The sequence below is a fragment of the Megascapheus bottae genome, chromosome 18, assembly GCF_031878675.1.
Source record: "Megascapheus bottae isolate mThoBot1 chromosome 18, mThoBot2.hap1, whole genome shotgun sequence".
Taxonomy (NCBI): Eukaryota; Metazoa; Chordata; class Mammalia; order Rodentia; family Geomyidae; genus Megascapheus; species Megascapheus bottae.
In genome coordinates this window covers 10,667,479-10,691,616 of record NC_143526.1, presented here as the reverse complement: position 1 = coordinate 10,691,616, position 24,138 = coordinate 10,667,479, and the positions used below count along the sequence as shown (strand labels likewise).

General features: G+C 45.9%; 1 protein-coding gene across 1 annotated transcript in view; it reads right to left on the bottom strand.

Moving 5' to 3' along the window:
* Abhd12 (abhydrolase domain containing 12, lysophospholipase) overlaps window positions 1-24,138 on the bottom strand; it is a 77,495-nt gene that overhangs the window by 1,149 nt on the left and 52,208 nt on the right. Inside the window, exons 3-12 of the mRNA XM_090351899.1 lie at window positions 16,816-16,921; window positions 14,368-14,487; window positions 11,606-11,636; window positions 9,156-9,201; window positions 6,784-6,913; window positions 5,786-5,823; window positions 5,370-5,449; window positions 4,106-4,188; window positions 1,864-1,942; window positions 524-651 (exon numbers count right to left, since the gene is read on the bottom strand). Of these exons, the coding sequence (XP_090208025.1) occupies window positions 524-651; window positions 1,864-1,942; window positions 4,106-4,188; window positions 5,370-5,449; window positions 5,786-5,823; window positions 6,784-6,913; window positions 9,156-9,201; window positions 11,606-11,636; window positions 14,368-14,487; window positions 16,816-16,921 (841 nt within the window). The remainder of the gene's footprint in view (window positions 1-523; window positions 652-1,863; window positions 1,943-4,105; window positions 4,189-5,369; window positions 5,450-5,785; window positions 5,824-6,783; window positions 6,914-9,155; window positions 9,202-11,605; window positions 11,637-14,367; window positions 14,488-16,815; window positions 16,922-24,138) is intronic.

Genomic DNA, 24,138 nt, shown 5'->3' with positions numbered 1-24,138 from the left:
ACAGAATGAGGGGGAGCTTGGAGATGGGAGATGAAAGTAATGATGCTCAAACTGACGTGCTGAATTGAAGCTAAAGATAAAAATGTTACAGATAAATAAACTTCATAGCCAGGTCTAAAATTTCTGCCATACATCTTTTATAATGGGGGCAAATGACCACCTCAGAGTATACCTCTACTGTTTCAACTCCAAGTCCCATCTCCGTACCCACACCCCAATGGCAAAGAATATCCACCTTCACCCCCAACTGGTGGCCTGTGCCTGTAATCCTAGCTACTCAGGAGCACACACAGTGACTGGCTGCTCCCCTTGCACACCGGCACTGGCGTGCACAAACTATGCAGCAAGGAGACCATAGACCCTAAGCATGAAATAGCCCAGGGACAGACAAACTGTCTCCAACTCCTCTGTGATGTCAATGAAAACTCTGTCACCGTGAACCCACGTCACAAGACCCCTCTGAGCCCCTCCTCAGTGGCTGAAACATACCCAATTCTGCCCAGGTCAGAAGACAAGGTCTCACCTCAGTATCCGCGGAAGCTCAGGGCTCTTGTAGATGTACTTGTGTCTGTAGCCAAGGTCTGAGTGGAAGGGGATAAACTGAACTTTGAAGTCTCGGAAGCTTCGAGATGGTGCAGCGATATTATAGAGCTGAAGAGAGGAAGAGATGGTGAGAACCCAGAGCGTAAGGCCTAAGGCAGACTCCCCTACAGTCTCCCCTGCAACTAAGACTCCTCAGTGAGCGCTTCCCACCAAGAACAGACCAAGGTCTACGGGCTCTGCTATTAGCTGCGGCTGGACACAGCCTGGGACCCTGGGGACAGGGTCTTGGCGAGCCCACCGTTCCTGACCTCTCTCCTCACACCTCCCAGACTGCTCTTCTTCAGGGCAGTAGCTTGGTGCCAGGGCAATCTTGATGACAAGAACAGTGCAGTGGCCAGGCAGGGCCCTGGGACGCAAGGTGTGTGTTTCTGGGTTCCTGGGTCAAGACCTATCAGCCATGCTCTGTTTCCAGGATTGCTGAGGGCATGTGGGACTGAGCAGTGCCCGGCTGGGCAGCGCCATGTCCTCTCACATGGCTTTAATTTTTGTACATCTGTGGAGCCTACCCTGAGCCGTGGAGCAAACTGGCGTGTGCAAAAGGAGACCACATATCCCCCAGTGCCCCTGCCCCTCCCTGGGCCCCACTCAGTGCTCTCTACCCGATTCCTTCCCACAAATCCATTCTGCTTCCTGACTGCAAAGTCAGAAAAAGGGCATTCAGCAAAAGCCAATGCTGAGGGCCGGGAGTTTAGCCTAGGGTTGGGGTGCTTGCCTAGCATGCACGAAGACCCAGGTTCGATTCCTCGGTACCACATGCATAGAAAAAAAAAGCCGGAAGTGGTGTTGAGGTTCAAGTGGTAGAGCTCTAACCTTGAGAAAGTCCAAGGCCCTGAGCTCTAAGCCCAGGATTGGCAAAAAATTAAAAATTAAAAATTAAAAAAGCAAATGCTGAAACTGCTGGCATGACACATTTGTTTCATCAGTCTAATCCCAATGGCAAAAACGTTTCTGCATCACGTTCTGCCCCCTGCCACCCCACAATGAAGTTGGAAGTGTTCTTCCCAGCCAGTGGCTCTTAATCCTCAGTCCATGACTGAAGGGCTCTCCCACACCACGCTCTGGTGCTGTGTACCTCTGAAGGACCCATTTGCTTATTTTCCCTCCTCCCTCTTGAGGCTGGCGTCAGTCCTGACTCTGCTGTCAGACCTCCCAGCTCCATCCCAGGTGGCCTGGAGGTGACGCAGAAGGGCACAGAGGTTCCGAGGTCAATGGGACCTAGGCCTATGCCATGAGGAGGCCCTGCTGGGCAAGGCCACTCACCTTTCTGCCGAGCTGGAAGGGCACGACTGGGTCATCCTCAGCATGCAGAATGAGCAGCGGGCAGGAGATGTGCTTCACACTGGGAGGAGGAGGGGGAGAGATGGGGGCCATGGAGAGGGTGGGTCCCCTGGACCCCTCACCCAGGCAGGGTACATTTCACCTGGGTGCTTAACAGCCCACAGTCTGATGGGTTTCTTTTCACTCCAGCACTAAGATAATTGTTTTAGTTTTTTTCTTTACATCTACTCCACTATGTCACAGGTTATCAATCAAATCCAGAGATCAATTCCTTCCCCCAGATCTTGGCCCTGCATATTTTCTGAAGGTTGAGAATAATTATTTTTGCCAGTCATATAGTCTTTAAAAGTTACAAAACAGGGGCCAGGAGTCTGGCCTAGTGGTGGAGTGCTTGCCTAGCATGCACAAAGACCCGGGTTCGATTCCTCGGTACTACATACATAGAAAAAAAGCCCGAAATGGTGCTGAGGCTCAAGTGGTAGAGCTCTAGCCTTGAGAAAGTCCAAGGACAGTGCTCAGGCCCTGAGCCCAAGCCCAGGACTGGCCAAAAAAAAAAAAAAAAGGTTACAAAACTATATTTATAAATTGGATAATGTATATGGGATAAAAAAACATTGTAACTGAATGTGATTATGAACATGCTGGTAAAGAGAGCCACAGAGTTGGACACCTATAATCCCAACACTTAGGAGGCTGAGGCAGGAGGATTTCTAGTTCAAGGTCAGCCTGAGTTATATTTCAAGACCCTGCCTCAAAAGCCCAAGGCTTGCTGGTGGCACAGTGGCTCATGCCTGTAATCCTAGCTACACAGGAGGCTGAGATCTGAGGATCAAGGTTTAAAGCCAGCCCAGGCACAAAAGGACCTTTTTATCTCCAATTAACCTCTAGAAAATGGGAAGTGGGGCTTGGCTGAAGGCAGTAGCCTTCAGCTAAAGAGCTCACAGACAATGCCCAGGCCTAGGGCAAACCCCATGACCCATCAAAAAAAAAAGGGGGGGGCTTGAAGATGCAGCACAGTGGTTGAATGTTTATCTAGCATACTTAGTTTCTGGGTTTCATCTCTAGCACTACTTTAAAAAAAAAAAAAGTGCAGTCTGGCTCTTCTTACCTGTAACCCTAGGAAGACTGTGATGGGAAGCCCACCCAGGAATGAAAGTGTGTGAGACTCTTTGTTTTGTTATTGTTGTTGGTCATGAGGCTTGAACTCTGGGAGTGGGTGCTGTCCATTAACTTTTCAGCTCTACCACTTGAGCCACAGTGCCACTTCTAGTTTTCTGAGTTAATTGATGCCCGGGCTGGCTTTGAACCATGATCCTCATATCTCAGCCCCCTGAGTAGCTAGGATTATAGGTGTGAGCCATTGGCACCCAGCTCTGTGAGATCCTTATCTCCACTTAACCACAGAAAACTGGAAGTGGTGCTGTGACTCAAAGCGGTACAGCACTAGCCTTGGGCAAAAGAGCCAGCACCCAGGCCCCAAGTTCAAGCCCCATGACCAACCAAAAAAGAAAAAAAAAAAGTATGAGCCTCTCTGTACATCATTTTTATAATAAAATTTAAATTTACTTCCTTAGGAAATTTTGTCAATATTTTAATTTCTTTGGTATCCATGATATTTAGGCCACTCTCTTAATATTTATAAGTAAATTAGAATTATCAGTAATTTCAGTAGCTCCAGATCCTTTCAGTAAGCCAAACAGTTGATTTTTTTTAACCAACAACAATTACATGGGCAAGAATGTGTGTTATTGTAAGCTAGGTGTCAGTGGCTCATGCCTGTAATCCTAGCTGCTCTGGAGACTGAGATCTGAGGATCATGGCTCAAAGCCAGTCTAGACAGGAAGGTCCATGAAATGCTTAACTCCAATTAATCACCAAAAAGTCAGAATTGGCTCAAGTGGTAAGAGCACCAGCCTTGAGGAAAAAAGCTCAGGGATAGTGCCTAGGCCCTAAGTTCAAGCCCCGAGGTTGGTGTGTATGTATGTGAACATCTATGTGCACACATATATTAATATTGCTTCGATTCTATAGTCTTTAAAACTCTTCATTTATTTCCCGTGTAGATCCATGCCTCACCCCTCCGCCCCCACGAAGGTGTATTCTCAAAGAACAGCCATATCTCCTGAATCCTATCATACTTGGTTATGTGACTACAGAGGCTCATCCTGGAGGTTCTTAGTGTTTTCCTGAATTGAAAAATTACTCACCCCCCCACAATACTTACTTTTCATCATTTGCAAACTTAATTCCACTGCTTGTAATGGGATCAAGAAAGAACCAGTCAAATCCAGGGAAAAACCGATATATCTGAAAACAAGATATAAGCTACCTTTATAAGTGTTAAGATACCTGTGAAGAAAACTAATATCAAGAGTTCAGGCAGTTTAGGAATTTACACGAGTCTATCTACCTCATTTCTAAGGGAGTAAAGCTGTGAGGCACCCCCCTCTGCCCCCAAACCTCTACACTACCCCTGGCTTTGCAGCTGGGGAAAGATTCATCCCAAGGTCCCACAGGCCAGCTATGGCAGGGACTGCCCTGCAGATGGCGCCCTCATACCTCAAGAGCAGCAGCCAGAACCCAGCTCAGACACCAGACTTCATAGACACAGGGTAAGAAACCGCAGCTGGTTTCCTATGATTTCAGAGAAAAGCAGTACCCACCTCCCCTTCCAAAAAATCAAAGGAAATAAAGGGCTCCTCTGGCCGATATATAGCAGAGCAGCATGCGATCAGGGCAGATGGAAGACATGGAGACCAGGTCACCAATGGTTATTGGAGAAGAACAGTGGGTCTTTTAAAAGAACAGTCCAAGGTTTCAGACACCCTGGCAAGGGATGGAGAGGTGGGGACCATCCACCCTGCAAACCCCAGTGAGGAGAGCTTCAACATGATACATGACTAGAAGGCTGGATTCCCACAGCCCAGGCCCAAGCCCTGTCAAGACGCAGAGAGAGGCGGGGGTCACCCATCCGCTCCTCCTCTAATGACCAGGGCAGTTAGCTGTTGGCCTGGGATGAGCTCCACAACCATGTATCACCCACAGGCAACAACCACAGCAAGCAGGCAAGTCAGTGTCTGGAACTAGGATTTGTTTTTAATGAAAATCTATATTCATTAGAATAATATTTAGACTTTTTTTTCCTTTCCTTTCTTTCTTTCGCGTGTGTGTGTTGGGGGGGGGGGGTCTGGGGCTTGAACTCAAGGCCTGGGCACTGTCCTTGAGTTTTTTTGCTCAAGGCTAGCATGTTACCTGTGGATTCACAGCTCCAGTTATGGCTTTTTTTGGTGGTTAATTGGAGGCAATAGTCTCCTGGGCTTTTCAGCCCAGACTGGCTTTGAACTGTGATCCTCAGATCTCAGCCTCCTGAGTAACTAGGATTATGTATGTGAATCACCAGTGCCCAGATGCTTTTATAACTATTGCTTTTATTATTTATTCCTAATTTCATATTTTAATAACTGTTCTTAATAAAATCATGTACTTGCCACTGAAAATGGATGGCTCTTTGCTTCTTCTCGAATATTAGTGAATGGAGATTCCAGTATAAGAGCATCTGGAGGTGTTTCTATATAAATTTAAAAAAAAATAAAAAACTTTGGTTGGAACAGGAAGCCCAGTGTTCGGTTCTTCCACTCAAGAATCTTCCTTTGCAGGCCTCCTATCCCTTGGTCCCCTCCCTCAAGGGAGCCCCAGATGGCTTTTGGGAATGCTATGCGGGAACATACCCAAGACCCACCCTTACTGGCCAGCTTATGCCATCACAGGGCTGCCCATCCGCCACCACGACTGCCCATCCGCCACCAGGGCTGCCCATCCACCAGAGACTGCTCAGCAAGAATCTGCCACAGCGGCTGGCATGTCAGCTGCCATGAGGCAGCACCCAGCAGGACAGTTCCCTTACCTCGTTCACAGAGACGCCGCACCAGATTTGTTGCCACTCTGGAGGAAAGAAAAAAAAAGTGTCTGTGTGTGTGGTAAGTTATGACCTAAATAATGTTTGTGGGACCCAAGAAGGTAATGGGGTGAGCCGTCAGTTCCTCCCACAATGTGGCAATGACAGCCACTTTCTGCCCCTGAGGTATGCTGTAGGTGGTAGTCCTCCAGAAAAATATGTCCATCCCCAGCATCAACGAGGACGCTGCTGAGCCAGGAAGATGACGCACCTGGACTACCCTGTCAGCTAGGGTCTGCCTAGACCCCTTCTAGGGACACAGTGTTTGCTGCTCACCAGGTCCAGGGACCTCTTGCTACCCCCAGATGACACGTGGTAGGTCCTGCAGACTCCCTCCACAGAGGCTGTCCTAGAGGATACTGTTTACTCTCCCTGCAGGACAGGTGGCCCTGGCCTAGAACAGCCTAGGAATGCCAGCCTTCCTAGGAGCAAGAGACAAGAAGGACCCAGCTACTAACTGAAGGAAAGGACGTTAGGAAGAGGGCAGCTGCTGGGGACCAGGCTCCTTTTAGAAACACTCTGGAGTTGCGTCAGCAGAAGCATCCAGGCTGCCCACAAATGGAACATTAAGACATTTCCTCTCTTGGCAGATGTAGGAAACAGGCTACAATCAACTCTTCCCCACTCCAAAGTGTCAAGCTGCTTACAACCTGTGCTGCAAGCTTAGACTGGACAGACAGCCGGCACATGCATTCCAAAGACAGCTGTCATAGACACAGGTGCATCCCAGAATAACAATGCTCTAGAACAAGAACCCCTCAGAATGTGAGCACTGCAGATACCTGCCTCTCCACTACCCATCAAATTACTTGTTGGCATGAGGACTCTTACCCCCACCCAGGACAGAGGACCTGCACTGCTGGGGCTGAGACGAGCTTCAGATTCCAGACTGGATGGTTGCCCAGGCCTACTTTCCAGTAAGGTCACCTCATGCTGGGAGCTCTTACCCAGTACCCAGGGAATGACCCCAAATATACACGGGGTTGTCGCCACTTCTAGCTTTGATCCAGTCAAAAACGTGGAGTGCATCGTACGTCATGCCCCGCTCAGATGGTGTTCCCACAGAGTCGCCCCAACCTGCAAGGGGAACAGCAGGAGGCGGAAGTCAAGGGCAATTCCAGAGGGCGGGGTAGCAGAGCTGGAGGTGGCCTACGAGAGTACAGTCCCTTCCACGCTGTTGGCTACTGGCAGCGGGCAGTCAGGGAGAGTGGACGTGACCACATTTCTTCTCAGTACTAGCACAAGGAGGCAGAAGGGCTGGATGACTCTGCCCCCGCTCCAGCCCCCTGCTGTCTGAACAAATCAGAGATTCCCCATTACTCTAAGTAGGTGGGCTGCATATCTGGACGATGACTAACAGTCAACAAAACAACATCCCACAATCTCAGAGGTGTGCCCTGACAGTGCCACCCACAGGCACAAGCATCAAGGCCAGGCTTTCTTTCCCTCTGTCTTCTTGACCTCCCAACACAGGCTTGATGGGGACAGCCCAGGAGAGAGCTAACAAGCCAGGCAGATGACAGCCCCACCTGCCAAAAGACCACAGAAAAGCCAGGACAGGATGTGAGGAGTTAGGACAGTGTGGGAAGCAGCAGGATTTAAAGGCTCAAGGCAAGTCTATTTTTCCCCAAGAGCACTTCTCTGTAGTCTCCAGAAAAGGTCCAGTGCAACGATCTTTCTAGCAATTCAGCAGTGAGTCATCATCAAATGATCTGAAACTCCTAAAGCTTTAAAAGAGCTGGTTCTGCTGTGTAAGCAAACCCGTTATGCTGCCCAGCTTTCCAAACCCCAGAGGACAGGGAGGCAGAGAGATCCCAGAGGCTTGTGGGAGACAGGAACATGAGAAGAGAGACAGAGGGGAAGAGTGAATAAGAGAGGGAGGAAAAGAAAAGAGGGAAGGAAGAAAGACAGAAGTACAGGAAGAAGTCAGAGGTGGCGTGGGGTGGTCTCCCACACCACTTAAGAGACACCAAAGACTTTCTTTGATAGATAAATGGGGGAGGAGTGCATGGGAATAAGGAGGTGATTCATTTTCTTTGTCTGGTCTTGGCAGATAGCAGGAAGAGTAAAAGTTTTTTGGCATTCAGAAAGGGCTGAAAGGGTCCATCTCATTTTGGATTTTTTTCTGCTGGACCTTTCTCCAATGGGAGAGCCTTCACTGTGGCTGGCAAAGTCTGTTCCCTAAGGATGGCCACATCTGAATCCTGGAGCTGGTGAACATGGCAGGAAAATTAAGGGTGCAGAAGGAATGACTACTAATGTGCTAAACTCCAGCAGGGGCAGGAGGATAACCCTAAATCATTCAGATTGACCCCACACCACCACCAGGGTCTTTATAAGTGAAGGCGAGGACAACAGGGTCCAAACAATAGAGCCTGAGACTTAAAAGGCCAAGGCTGTGTTTGAATGTGGGAGAAGCTATAAACCACGGAGTACAGTGGCCTCATTGCCTGGGAAGGCAAGGCAGTGGGTGCTCTCCAGAGCTCCCAGAAGCCCCACTAACACCTTGATTACAGCCCAATGGCTAAAGATTTTGGATTTCTAATCTTCAGAAAGGCAATATGACAAATCAGCAAATTTTTTTAAAGAAACATAGTGACAATTATTACAGAAGCAAAATAAACTAATATAACCACTACATGCTGTTGGCATCCATCTCCCCACCCATCTACCTGAGAGCCTCTGCACCATAGCCCTTCTCCAGAAGGTCAAGACAAGCTAGCCAAGTAAACTTCAGCCCTCTGAACTCTTCAAGTGAGGGCTACATGGAAGAGTATTCCTTTAAAACAGTTGCTTATTGTTAATACAAATTACTTCTGCTGTCCATTGAAGTAGAATGTTCAGAGTACATTTGCAAACTGGATTCTTGATCTGCCCAGGGGCAAGCCTTGACTCATTCTAAAAAGAAAGGCACATACTGGAGGGATAGAGTAAACCTATCTTCTCTCTCAATGGGTTTTGTTTTTGTTTTTTCTATTTTTAACAGTTCAACAATAATTAAATCCAATAAAAAGAACAAAGGGTATTTTCTGCATTAACTATTTCTGACTGGGGACATATGCTGAGGGTTCTGGTAACAGTACCTCCCTTCCTAGGAAAGACTCCTGGCTGTCCACACCATGGGCTTTGTCAGGAAATGCAGAACACAGGGTCCATACAGAGAAGACCCACTCCTCGACATCATTGCAGTCACCACAGATCACAGCACAGCCAAAACAAGCTGCCAGATTTGCTTTGAGGCTCTCAGAGCAAGCTTGTCTATCAGATGCGAGCAGGAGAAACAACATGCGTTCAGACACACTCTTAAAAGAAACCTCACCTCTGTAGTCAAAAGTGACCACGTGGTAACCAAGGGAACTCAGCACCTGTGAAATAAAAAATACATACCTCTGACAACAAATCCAAGGAGTCCTGCATTGACAACTTGATTGCTGCCAAACCTATCTAGAGTTGGACTGGTGTGGATTGGCAACTTCACAGTCCCTAACCCACCCTGAGTTTTCTGTTTTGCACACAGTAGAGAGTTAATAAAGCCCACCTCTGTGCAGCCCGACTCCTGACTGAGCCATGCAGAAAGGACACTTGTTCTGGTGTTTAGACAGCTGAGAGGCCTGATGATGCCTATGACTCCCAATTCCCAGGAAAACACTATTTATGCTTCAGGGCGGCCTTGGCCTCCAGTGAGCTTTAACCATTCAGTATAAGACGACAAACCCCCACAAGCCCCCACAAAGACATCCAAACACTGAGACCCTACACAAGGACCCTTATTGCAACCTAGCCATGGCTCAATTCTGGACTCCTATTGTTTAATCCTTACAGACTAGCTGACTGTCACTCCAGCAGAGTTCCATGTCCTGGTTGGGTTGTGTCCAGGTGATGTGGGAGGTTTCATGACAATACACTCACCCATGGCCACTCACTACTCCCAGCTTTGGGAGCTGCTGCTTCCTGTCCGCTCCCAGCCTCACCCTCTGCAGGACCTGCATCACAGCACAGCTGTGGTCTCAGACCTGGAGAGGGGAAGTCTTTTTTTTTTTTTAATGTCAATCCTAGGCTTAAACTCAGGGCCTAGGTGGTTTTTTTGGTGGTTTACTGGAGTTGAGAGTCTCATGGATATTTCTACCCTGATTGGCTTTAAATCACAATCCTAAGGTCTCAGATCTCTGCCTCCCCAGTAGCTAAGACTACATGTATGAACCACCTTTTCCTGCCCTTCCTTTCTTCCTTCCTTTTCTCTTCCTTCCTCCCTTTTTTAAATTTTTTGTTAATTTTATTATTTTTTTAAAATCTTTATTGTAAAGGTGATGAACAAAGGGTTACAGTCACATAAGTAAGGTAATGAGTTCTTTTCAAACACTGTTACTCCTTCCTCACTTTCTCTTGATTATCCTTTCCTACTTCCCTCCCCAAGTTGCATAGTTCATTTCCAACACAGTGTCAAGTGAGTATCATTGTTGCATTAGTTCATCCTTTGTCCTGCTGATTCGGTTCCTTTACTCCTTCCCTCCTTCCTTCCTTCCTGTTTTAACTCAGGGCCTGGGCACTCTCTGAGCTTTCTGCACTCAAGGCCACACTTAAGCCACAACACCACTTCTGGTTTTCTGGTGGTTAACTGCAAATAAGTCTCAGACTGGGGCCGGGAGTTTGGCCTAGTGGTAGAGTGTTTGCCTAGTATGCACAAAGACCTGGGTTCAATTCCTTGGTACCACATACATGGGGGGGGGGAAGCTAGAAGTGGTGCTGTGGCTCAAGTGGTAGACCTCTAGCGTTGAACAAAACCCAAGGATAATGTTAAGGCCCTGAGCCTAAGCCCAGGAATGGCAAAAAAAAAAAAAGTCTCAGTCTCAGATTATCCTGTCCAGGCTTGCTTTGAACCACCATCCCCAGATCTCAGCCTCCTGAGTAGCTAGGATTTTAAGCATGAGCTACCAGTGCAGCTAGAGTTATTTCTATTAATAGAAACTGGTAATTCTTGGGCCCTGGCCTTTCTTGTCTTGGTCCAATTTATTTGGGGGAATAAACTCTCCAATAGCAACAGAGCAAGATAGACCTACATAGGGGTAGGCACTGTTAGCAGATGCAGACACCTCTCCAAGATGGAGAAAGGGAGGCAGACCTAGGATATTGCACAAAACACATGTCTCAAGCTCCCAGACTTAAAGGGCCCTGAGCAAGAACAAAACCACACACAAGTAAAAGGTTGTATTTTTTGCCCAAGCTGTAACTCTTTACCTTCAGGTATTCTTCTAAGCCTGCCTGGAACCTGACCTAAGTCCTGCGTTCTACCACATCTGCAAGTCAGCAGTCAGTGTAGCTCCTGGAGTATATATATCAAAAGCCCTAGAACTGGACCATGTGGAGACACACACATTCGAATGCCTTCCCAAAATTACATGTATTAGCTGGGCGCAATAGCTCTCGCTATAATCCTAGCTACTCAGGAGGCTGAGATCTGAGGATCAAGGTTCAAAGCCAGCCTGGGCACTAAAGTCCATGAGACTCATCTCCAATTAACCATTAGAAAACCAGAAGTGGTGCTGTGGCTCCAGAGGTAGGGTGATAAGCCTTGAGTTGAAGAGCTCAGTGACAGCGCCCAGGCCCAGAGTTCAAGTCCCACGACAAAAAAAAAAAGTATTCTGATTTTTGGAGATCATCCTAGAAGCAGCATAAGAGGATAAGAGGGGGAATAATCACAACAGAACAAGCTAGGCACGGCCATCCAGCATGCCTGCCTTGCTCCTGTTCGTCAGGGCCATAAACACTCACCTTATAGAGCTCCACTCGGTGGTCTCCGCCTCTGCAGCATGGGGAAAGGAAACAGGAAGTAGGTGTTAGCGCCCTTTCTCAGAATGGGATAAAGTTTGATCCTTAAAGACTCTGGAATCCCAAACTCCATATTCCAGGGAAGAGCCAAGGGTAGACACATGACCTCCTCTTTGGGTCCTCCTAAGTGGCCACAAGCTTGTCTCCAGAAGTACTAGGCTAAGCACTCGAGAAAGATTTCTTAATTATTAGGTGTACTCTTATTTTCAATGAGTAGTGCTAATGTATACCTGCAAACAAACACAGTAGTCTCACCCCCTCCCTCTGACTCCAGCTCCCCAGGTTATAAGGCCCAGCTGTGTGGATGGAAGCTACATCCCAGGGGAACTTATACAAGCTCCTTGTACTTTTCTCAAATAGCTTCTTCTAGTCTCCTGATCACCTGAGCAACTTCCCACTTTCTAACTCACCTGTGTGCCCAGGTCTTTTAACAGACAAGTGCTCACCTTGTGAGGCACACTTCTGGACACAGGCATGTGCAACTGTGACCTCATGTGGCTGCCAAATCTTTTTTAGGAGAACCTCTCACCATAGTACAGACTAATGGCCAACTCCCAGCCCCTGACAAACTAGGGTTTTTATCAGGCAATTATTTTCCCCCTGAATTTCAAAAGGTTATACAAAGGAGTTACAATTATGTCTATCTAATCGTCTAGTGCCTCTTGATCACAGCTACCTTTCCTTCCTTCTTTCTTTCCTTCCTTCCCTTCCTTTTCTTCCTTTCTTGAAAGAGGTCTTTCTGGTCAGCCTGGGTTGAAGATCCTGCTGAACTTAAGATCCTGCTTCAGGACCCTGAATGCTAGAAGTATACCTCTTAGCTGGACAGTTATTTCTGAAGTTGAGCATGCTTGGCATACATGCTTGGCTTCTCTGTGGCCTGACTAGGTCCTTCTCCTATCTTTGCACTCTTCATCATACTTTTTACATGTATAGTGTGTGTGAGATGAAGGCCAGGAGGAAATGGTGCAATATGTTTTTAGTTATCCCTGGAAGATAGTATTTCTAAATTTTCCAAAACTCCTCCTATCAAGTAAAAATGGGGTTGGACCTTCAGGATACTTGGATGCCAAGACTGTGCAGATTGATGGAGGGAGTACCTACCTGGGGTCCCTTCTAGGCACTCTGATTAGAAAAGACTTTCAGCAATTGGGTCAAGTCAACAAAAACTGGATTTAGGTAGAAACTGACAGAATTCAGGTAAGTTATGAAACACACAGTGAGTCAGGGTGTGGGAGGGGATGGCAAACCTTTGAAAGCTACCACCTTCTTCCTTTTAAACCTGAAGTTACTGGCAGGCTTTGTCTTTGCATGTGACTGGCTAATTTGAGCCTATTCATAGCCAGCTACACAGTTTTCTCATTTACAGAAAGATGTTACAAGAGCTGTTTGTAGTCACTTGCTCTAGCACAAAGAACAGCAAACAGCATAGTGCATGCGTAACTCAGTAACCAAGTGCTCTCCTCTTGGCAGAGAAGGCTCCCAGGCTGTGCTTCTGAAGAATTTCTGACATGCTTTCTGTATGGCTCTGCTGTGCAGACACTCACTCAATCCTGCTTTCCTTCCAGAAAGGTCTTGTGTGGTTCTCAATGCTATTTCTGCCCCCTCAGACACCCTAGCCTGACCCTGAGGGGCCCCCCGCCTCCCTCTGCTGGCTCTTTATAAGAGACCTAAAGAAACAGTCACAGAAACAGTGACTCTGGGGTTTTCAAACAATGCTTTGCTTAGAAAATGCACCTCCCTCCTTGTCTCCCATTCTACAGAAGCCTTCTGTGGTGTAGAAGGAACAGCACAGAATGGATGTCACTGGGTAGAAAGCAATTGCTGCTCAATCCAACCTGAAGGAGCCATTAAACCCACTCATGACAAGTATCTAGGATAGAGTCACAGGAACTAACCAGCCACAGTGTGCATTTAACCCATGGTTTGTTAGGAAGTTCTGTGGTTGCCCATGTCATGACTGTGAACAGAGAGCTCACCCACAGTGGGCCACCTGAGAAAACAGACATGACCATGTACACTCCATGAAGTGCCCACCCTTTCAGCCGTCAGCTTCTTCTCTAGCTGCTTATTCAACACTTACAGTCTCTTTTCCAAAAGTATATTGCCTCTTCCATGGCTGCCCTGGCTGGCATCCTAGAGCCATCTCACAGGCAAGGAGGGCCTGCCTGCTCATTACCCCAGGGGAAAAACCAGCAGCAAGTAGACAGGAGCATGAGGGCACCCTGAGGCCACCACCAACAATCATTATCGCTCCTCCTCTGAGTGACCACAGAATCCTCACTGAGAAACCACACACCAGCACACATTGGTTCAAAAGAAAGAAATGGATGGGCTTCATGATGCACTCTAACCCCAGCACCCAGTGACAGTACAGGAGGAAGGAATAGTCAGCCCTCTGGCTGCAAGAACTCAGTCCCTTGGACAGAATAACAACTTCCTCCATCCCAACCCAGGCAGCTTAAGGTAAGGTGTCTAAACACAGCTTTCCATAGCTGCTCAACCCTGGGTTCCCCAAGGCAGCAAGGCCAGGAGCACTCTGCAGACCAGACCTGCTGGACCTTTGCACACAGGGCTGCCACATCTGAGTTTCAGCACCTTCCACCCTCTCCCAGTGCCTTTGTCCTGGGGATGGTCACCCTCAGTGCAGTGGGGGGCAAAGCCTGGGTGTGTGCACTGCCGGTTTGCTCCAAGAAGTCTGGGCTTACCTGGTACCTGCATTCCCGTGCAGGTACAAAATGATGGGGTGGCTGGAAGCCAAGGCATCCTCATACCACATCTGGTCCTTCCCTTGGGCATTCTTCCACCAGGCAGCAGGAATGGTGTGCCTGGAGATAAAAGAGGGAATGACAACATCAGATGTCCCTTTTTACACATGATGATAATTGTCACAGAGATCAGCAGAGCCAGCTACCTACAGAAGGCAGGAGGAGGGGAATGGCAAATTGTCCTGTCCCTAGACAAGCCCAGTGGTATATTGTTAGTCACTACGAAAGGTCTGAAGTCTTCTATAGTTCTTATCTCAAATTCATTTTAGATATCAGTGACATGAATTTTACAAAATTGAATAGCCAATTCCTTGTTTTCTCCTATCTTAACATTCAGCACTTCATTTCTAACGTATCCAATGCATTCATGAGAATCATATTTTGGGTGTTCTGGCCACCACAAGGATCACTCTCATACAATCAGGAAGCTCTGGTTTAGATGGTGTACTGGTGCATGCCTATGTCCTAGTAACTTGTCCAAGTACTCAAGAGGCTGCGGTGGCAGGATTCCTTTACTTATGCCCAGGAGTTTGAGGCAAGCAAGGAAAGGAAGAAAGGAGGAAAGCAAGGAGGGACATAAAAGAGAGTGAAGGGAGGGAAAGGAGACAGAGAGGGAAAAACAGAAGTTCTATTTTTTTTTGGTCAGTCGTAGGGCTGGGACTCTAGGCCTGGGCATTGTCCCTGAGCTCTCCAGCTCAAGGCCACCACCCTATCTCCCTTGAGCCACAGAGTAACTTCTGGTTTTCTAGTGGTTAATTGGAGATAAGATTCTCACCATCTTTAGTGCCTGGGCTGGCTCTGAACCACTATCCTCAGATCTCATCCTCCTGAGCAGGTACAGGAGTGAGCCACCATGCCCAGCCAGAAGGTCTATTTTTAAAATGCTAGTTAAGGGACTTCCAAAAACCAGCCTACCTTTAGGGGATTCTGTCAGAGGCCCAGGAGCTACTCACCCTTACGCATCAGGAAAGTCTTCATGCCTGGGTCTCTCTTTCAGCTACTGGCTGAAGGGAAGGTTGGGACTGAGCTGATAATGAGAAAGGCCCCCTGGCTGCACTCACACCTTTGCAGAGTTCCCTTAAGAAGCTGGTGCCAGGTGTAGTAGCTCACACCTTCAATCCTAGCTAATCAGGAGGCTGAGATCTGAGGATCAAGGTTCAAAGCCAGCCCAGGCACTAAAGACTGAGACTCTTATCTCTAATCAATCATTAGAAAAGGGGAAGTGGAGCTGTAGCTCAAGGGGTAGGGCAGTGGCCTTGAGCTGAAGAGTTCAGGGACAGTGCCCAGACCCAGAATTCAAGCCCCACAACCAACAACAACAAGAAAGAAAAAAAGAAAGAGAGAGAGAGAGAGAGAGAGAGAGAGAGAGAGAGAGAGAGGAAGAAAAGGAAGAAAAGGAAGAAAGATGGGGGGAGGGAAATGGGGACCATGTCATGAGAAAGGGTATCAATGTTTGTGAAGTAATGCACCTTCTATCTGGTGAATATAATGTAACCCTTCTATTAATCACAATAAAAAAAAGAAAGAGAAAAGAAAGGAAAGAAAAGAAAACAGGAATCCCACATATAGACATGGAACAACAACTCCATTAAATCAAATCAAAATGCTACAAAAGACTCCACTTCCTGCATCAACTATTAAGAATAAAAATCTTTCTCGTTTTATGGGCTTTACCAAGGACTATCATTAGAACTGTCGAATGTCCTCTCATCCACCCTTGGAATCTACTCACAGCATTGCATTTATAAGCTTCTCACACACACAGTGGGTTTCTGAGACAGCGGAAAGAGACTTCATGTCTACTGAAAAATAAACCAGCCAGATAAAAGAACAATGATTCAGAGCTGCTTCTGAGAGAAAACAAGAAATTCCATAGCAGGGCAGTTTTGAAGCCAACTGTTCAGTAAAAACGTTTATTACCTATGCAAAAAAGCATGGAAAATGTAGTCCAAGGAGACACAAAGTCATAAGACTTAAACCCAATTTAAATTTACGTTAGAAAATGCCACTATCACCAGCTTCTAAGAAGTGCAACAGATGAAAAACAACAACAACAAAGTAACATTTAAAGCTGCATTTGAGATTCTCTACTTGTATTCTCTTTGTTTTTAGCTTGTTTTTTATTTACTTTGGAAATAAGACTCTAAAAACAATCTGGTTACGAAGACCTTTGCTGTTTAAAAAAAATCTCAGAATAGTGTGGCACCAAATCATCATGCACCATTGGGATCCAATTTAGCTGAGATCTTCCCAGCTAAAGTGAAGAAAAAAATGAGCACCCAACACTTCAAAGCTCCATGTTAGAGACATAACCTGGGCTAAGCAGGGTCCTTTCCTGAATCCAAAGAGGCCAGCGCCCCTGCTCTCAGACTCCTTACATGTACTCACCAGACTCCAATGGTCACGTCTTCCTCTGGCTGGAGGTAGTAATTGCAGGTGTGATTTAAACCTTGATCCTGTGGTTTTTTCAAGTCAATAAAATAGGGAACCCTCACTGTAGGAAGCAAAGGAATCAGAGTTAGTTGGGGGTAGACACACACACACATGCACAGGAAGCTAGGTGCATAATCACATGTGTACATCTGCACAACCACAGACACACGTTGACAGGTACACCTTCATACTCCCACAGCAGAGAAGAAGTGCTCAAAAAGGATCAAGTACATTTTCTATAGGATCCTGCCAGACAAAACAGAGGCTAAGAATGTATTGTAACACTGGGAATAATCTCTACAACCACAAAAGTTGTCCAAGGTATGAGAAGGAAAGGTATGCAAGATAGAGAAGGAAAAATCATCAATAGGTCTAAGAATGAGCTGGCAGAGCCAGAGGACAGACACTCCTGTGGAAGAGCTCAGCTATGTCACAGCTGAAAGCTGGGGCCAGGGTGGGTGGCAGAGATGATAGGAAAGGAAGTTATGTACAAGATGTTCTGTGCCGTGTGGAGCCACAGGACTCTAGCCTTGCCGAATGCAGGAGGTAAAGAAGGTAAAGGAGATTCCAAGTTTTTAGTGCAGTCATTTAATCCAGAAAAGACAATGGGAAATGAGGCGTGGAGCCAGTGAAATGGATGAAGCCAAACCTTGTCCATCCTTCCTAACATCACAAGACAAAAGGAATCCTATGGTCCAAGTCATCTGAAGGGAGGGCAATGTCTGAGAATCTGATGCCCAAAACTATGGAGGCTCATGGGATTGTCACCTCTGAGGAAAATCCATGTCAGTCAGAGAAGGAATAAATTGCCCACTCTTTGCAAATACAACCAACTATAAAAATATAAAAAATAAAAAAATATAAAAACAAATATGCCAGATGTGGGGAGTACTTAACTTTCTACTTATGTACTGTTAGATTTTCACTGCTGTGGCAAACACAACTCCTAAGGGCAAATTTAATTTAAAAATGAACTTACACTTACACACACACACACACACACACACACACACACACACACACACACACAGCTGGGTGCTGGTGGCTTATGCCTGTAATCCTAGCTACTTAGGAGGCTGAGATCTGAGGATCAAGTTCAAAGCCAGCCTGAGCAAGAAAATCTGTGACTCTTATCTCCAATTAACCATCAGAAAAGTGGGACTGTGGTTCAAAGTGGTAGAGTGTAAGCCTTATGCAAAAGAGCTCAGGAACAGTGCCCAGGCCCTGAGTTCAAGCCCCACAACTGACCAAAAAAACAAAAACCAGAACACATAATGCGAAAACAAAAAACAAACAAACAAAATGGGTGGTGGGGGGGGCAGGGAATTGCTTATTCAGTTTACAAAATGGTAGCTCCCCCAAAAAAGGAGAATGTTCCTGACATCTAGCTGATTCTGCTTTCTCAAAGGAAACCACATGGCTGCTGTCATTTTGTGTGTGTGTGTGTGAAGTTTCATGACTATCCTCACAAATCACATGTCTAGTTCTCACTTCTTCAAATGCCACTGGGACTTGAGGAACATCTGATTTGAAAGACATTCCTCTGAGCATTCGTCTTACCTCATGTGGGAAGATGGATCCTCCTCCCATGGACTGATGTTTATATATCAACAACTTTTTGATCTATATCTTTAAACTTTCCTATAGTCTCCTTGTTATACACTGAGTCATGCCCTCTTGGAAAGACATGTTGAAAACCCTAACCCAGCACCTAAGAACATAATCTTACTTAGGAGTCAGATTTTTATAAAGGGAAGCAATTTTAAATAAGTTCATCAGAATGGATCCTAATCACATATGCTTAGCAATCTACTGAAAATGGGGAGGGCCTCATGGAAAGGTCTATGAGAAGAAACGGTCAGGCAAGCATAAATCAATGGGTAACACAGACTGCTGGCTACTACTACTAGATGATGGGAGAATGCAGAAGGAACTCTATACCAGTGCTTATCAGAAAGCATGGCCTGTTGACAGTTTGATCTTGTACACTCTATGGCTGTGACAGAACAAATTTATTAGGAAATAGACACAATCATACAAAGGCATTTAGACCATATCCTGACAATGGTCATGACAATGGTGTCATGAGATAGGACTTTTGGCATGGAAATAATAGAAAGATTTAGCCAAGTGCGTGGGCTATAATGGAGTTTCGGCTCACAAGTGGAAAGGAGCCAGCACTGACCTCTGGCAATGAAAGAAGTGAACCTCTATTATTTTACAAGGATGGATTAAGGGATGGCTATCATCCTGCCTCAATGACTTCAGGTGCCTACAAAACAGAGGTTGAAGCTGCAGTATTGCAGGATTTTATGCTAATGCTGTGGCTGAAAGAGTGCAGGATAGGAGACAAGCTTGAGGGGCAATCAGCAAGTTTTCAGGAAGGCTGAAAAGAACTGATCCAGTGGTTACTGTGACAAAGCATCAGACGTGTCACACCTTTTCATCCTGTCTAACTGGTCCATTAGACATCTGTAGGCCTAAATGCTACGGTGTTGATTAAGGTTTTCTTAAATCTAAAGAGTGGAACACCACAGGCCTGTGTAGTATGTCCATTTCATGGGCTACCTCAGGTTGTAGAGGCCCACTCCCATGCCTTCATTCTGTGACTTTATACTTCTGGAACTTGAAAGCTAAAAACTCATTTCTGCAGCCTGCCTCTGCAGACAGAACTGTCTTCTCCTTTCTCAAGTGAGAACCAAGTCACTGACTGGGAGCTACTTGACTCCCGTTCTATGTCTGGAGGAGTCCAGTGATGAAAGGCAAAGTGCCCTGCAGCTCTGAGAGGATCCTCTGGTCACTGCCAACTGATTTAGGATTCCCCGCTAATCCTTCCAAGTAACTTAGGAACCCAGAAGCCCTTTTCTGCTTTAAGACAGCCTCATTCTAGGAAGCTGGTCTTCCTGTTCTGTTTTAATTCTGATTTGAGTCAACCAAGAGTAAGGAAGGACACTGAATGTTCTGAGTCCAGCAGACAACACACTTCACAACCTCCCTTACTCAGCGGCATTCTGGCTAGTGTGACAACCCAGAGACAGCAGGCCTAGCAGGATCATCTCGCCCCAGGTGGCAATAGGAACCACCTGGCCAGTACTTGCAGGTAAGAAGAAATGATCCAAAACAAGGACAGGGTGTACATGGGGTGAGTAGGGTCATAGGATCTGCCTGGACCAAAAGTGCAGCTCACCCCTTCTAGCCAGTGTCGAATTGAGCACAAGACAACAACCATCAATCCTTTGGGACCCCCATGACTCAGGGATGCTATCTGGAGCTGCCTGGCTGGACCTGTGCCTGGACCCCGGCTTTGCTCAGACTGGAGCAGGAATAGGGTGTGCGGGGAGCGGGCCTCTGGACAATGCTCCTATTGCCCTCACTCACTTGTTCACCTCAAAAGGGCTTGCCTGCGGGCCAGCAAGGCCCAACTAGCTGCTGGCCTCTGGCTTTTCCAGTTTCTTAAAACCTACCTTCCAATCATGTCAGCACATATCAGCAATCACAAATACTAACAGGAACAACTTAGAAAAGATCCTGCACATACAAGGCACACGATATAGAACAAGTACATCAATACATGAATGATAAATTACTCAGTCACAGGTATTTTAGCTGATCTGGAAATATTTCACAGGGTCAAAAGGCTGAAGCCCAGAGTTGTATTGGACATTTGTGTGATCTGAGTTTGATCAAATTCCAATTACCTGATGCTGGCAATAGGAGCTTCCACAGAAGCAGAAAGAAAAGAAAGCTATCAGGCTTAATATGGACTGTTTAGAGAAAGAGGTGTGTGTGTGTGTGTGTGTGTGTGTGTGTGTGTGTGTGTGTTCATACTGGAGCTTGAACTCAGGTTTTCGTTTTACCTGCCCAAGGGCTGGTGTTCTAACATTTGAACCACAGCTCCATCTCTGGCTTTTGCTGGTTAACTGAAGATAGAAGTCTCATAGTCTTTTCTGCCTGGGCTAGGTTTGAACCCTGATACTTAGACCTGAATAACTAGGATTATAGGCATGAGTCACCATACAAGGTCTAATTTTTCATTTAAAACAGGTATTTTTTTTCTTAAAAAAAATATTTAGGGGGGCCGGGAGTTTGGCCTAGTGGTAGAGTGCTTGCCTAGCATGCATGAAGACCCAGGTTCGATTCCTCGGTACCCCACATACATAGGAAAAAGCCGGAAGTGGTGCTGAGCCTCAAGTGGTAGAGTGCTAGCCTTGAGAAAGTCCAAGGACAGTGCTCAAGCCCTGAGCCCAAGCCCAGGACTGGCAAAAAAAAAATTACATATATATTAAAATTTATATATATAAAATTATATATAAAATTTATATATTATAATATTTTATTATAATATTATATATATATATATATTTAGCCAAGCACTGGTAGCTCACACCTGTAATCCAAGCTACTCAGGAATCTGAGATCTGAGGATCCACGATTCAAAGCCAGCTGGGGCAGCAAAGTCTTTTCTCCAATTAACCACTAGAAAATGGGAAGTAGCACTGTGGTTCAAAGGGTAGAGAGCTAGTCTTAAGCAAAAAGAGCTCAGGAGGACAGCACCCAGGCAGGCCTGGAGTTCAAGCCAAGAAAGAAAGAAAAAAAAGAAAGAAGAGAGGAGAGCAGGGGAGGGGAGGGGAGGGGAGAGAAAGGAAAGGAAAGGAAAGGAAAGGAAAGGAAAGGAAAGGAAAGGAAAGGAAAGGAAAGGAAAGGAAAGGAAAGGAAAGGAAAGAGGAAGGAGAGACAGACAGAGAGAGGGAAGGAAAGAAAATTTAAAGTAGTTTTAAAGTAGTCTAATATTTTAAACCATAGAAGTCATGTTTCTAAAATTTATCTAATTGATAAACTTGGTTCCAAAAAGACTGACAAATACCAGCCTGTGGTAGATTTTTTTTAGTAACTTTTCAAAATAAGCCAGAAACTCATTTTTATCCCATTGATATCTAAGTCTTTAGAAACACTGACACAGAGTGACCATGACACACACACACACTGCCATAGAGTTGGGATGGAGCTCCGACAGTACCTGTCTAGCATATGCAAGGCCTTGTGTTCAAGCCCAGTACTGGGGGAATTGTCCCCATGGTACACAATCAGGAAGGAAAAAGCCTTTAGGACAGACCTCTCTCTGAGGTCAGCCACTGTATACAGCTCTTCTTCTGTGCCTAGGGGCTGGAGTAAAGAAACTCAGAGTTCTGTGCTGGCAGGACAGTCTCCCACATCCTTAGATACCAGCACAATGAAGCTGTGGGCTGAGCCAAAAGTGACCCAAATAACTGACCTAAGAAAATCAGTTCAGGTCTTTGCTCAGAAATCCACAGCTGCCAAGTTGGCCCTGCTATCAATTAAGCTCCCATACCTGGACAGTGAAAACTCCTGCCTGAGGTGGGGGGGTTAGAATTGTGAGGGTATATTCTAGAAATCTGTAGTCATTGTGGCTCCATGATTACACATAATCCTTAAACCTCCTACTTTATCCAGAATATATTTAAGAGACATGAAAATTTGAAGGGAAGGGAGTCTCCCTTGATTTTAGTTACTTTCATAAGTATGTGCTTCTCACAAATGGCTAAATTCAGATACCATAAGTTCTTACAGGTTCAATAAGAGAAAAATCAAATTCCTCTTATAATATATTGCATCTATTTTGTAGTTATTTTTACACATCTAAATAGAAACCGCATCAAACACGACATGCTTACCTTACTTTTCCTAATCCCCATTAGTCAGAGAAACCTGGAAGATACTGGCTAAGGCTACTATAGACTGAACACTGGAAAACTTGTTAAGCTGTTAACCCTGACCCTGCAAAGCCCGGAACTCAGTGACTACAGAAACAGGACGTGAGTCCTGAGACATGCTTGGTCCCACCCCTGGCTTTGTATCATCTAGGCCACAGTCTAACACTGCCTAGCACACCCCTTCTGTCTGCTCCCTGAGATGTATTCATGTCTCAGAAGATTACCTGCTGCCTCCGCAGCCCAATCTCAGTTTCTCAGCCTCAAGTTCCCAAACATATGCCCATCAAAGTGTACAAAAAGCCCACATGGAGCTCACACAGAGGCCATCTTCCATTCAGCACTCTCCCTTTATGTTCCAGTGCCATCATCATGTGCTAAACCTCTGCAATGTCCCATGCAGGCTCCCATCCCTACCCACCACCCCATCTTGGGTGTTAAAGAGGCTCTTTAGGTACCGTTTCCAGTAAACACATCTGGAGGCCCTGGATTACATAAGCTTATTACATCCTTTATCCCATTTCTCCAAAAGTAAATACAAAACAAAACCTCCCAAACCTGACAGCATTCCAAGTTAACTCAAGGAGACTATAGAACCAGTCCATCCAGCACAAGAATCCACACAAAAGGCACCAAGTTTTTGTTTTTGGGGGCTTGAACTCTGGGCCTGGGTGCTCTTCAGCTCAAGGCTACCACCCTACCCCTGGAGCCACAGTGCCACTTGTTTTTTTTTGTTTTTTTGTTTGTCTTGGGGATTGAACTCAGGGCCTGAGCACTGTCCTTGGCTTCTTCCTCAAGGCTAGCACTCTGCCACTTGAGCCATAGCACCACTTCTGGCTTTTCAATGTATGTGGTACTGAGGAATTGAACCTGGGTCTTTGTGCATGCTAGGCAAGCACTATACCACTAGGCCAAACTCTGGGCCTTCCACTTTCAATTTTCTAGTGGTTAACTGGAGATAAGAGTCTCATGGTCTTTAGTGCCTGGACTGGCTTTGAACCAAGATCCTCAGATCTCAGACTCCTGAGTAGCTATGATTACAGGCATGAGCCACCACACCTGGCTCTCAGGTTGTTTATGTGTGTTGTTTTGTTTTGTTGTTGTTGTTGTTTTTGTTTATTTTTGTTTATTTTTTTTTTAAGAACAGGTTGCTTAAGTCCTAACTTCTTTAAAAAAAAAAAGATTTGCTATTTTTCCAGTGATCATCTTTTCCAAAAATAGTTCATCAATTTCTTAGACTGCACAAGTTACAATAATTCCAATATGTCAGTTTTGGACAACTTTTCATATTGTCTACATTTTCATTCACGTTAGCTCCCACATCCTAGTCCAGTACAGTCATCAGGGACACAAATGAAGCACTGGAGGGTAATGCCACACCACAACACTCCTCATCACTCCGGGAACTCTGAGTGATAGTAAGTGTACATACTGTATACGTAAGGTTTGTACATTTTACAATGTGCAATTTTAATCTCAAAATAAAAAGACACCTGCTAAAAAGTAGACATCATCGCAAGTATAAATTCTGAGTAAAATTAACGAAAAA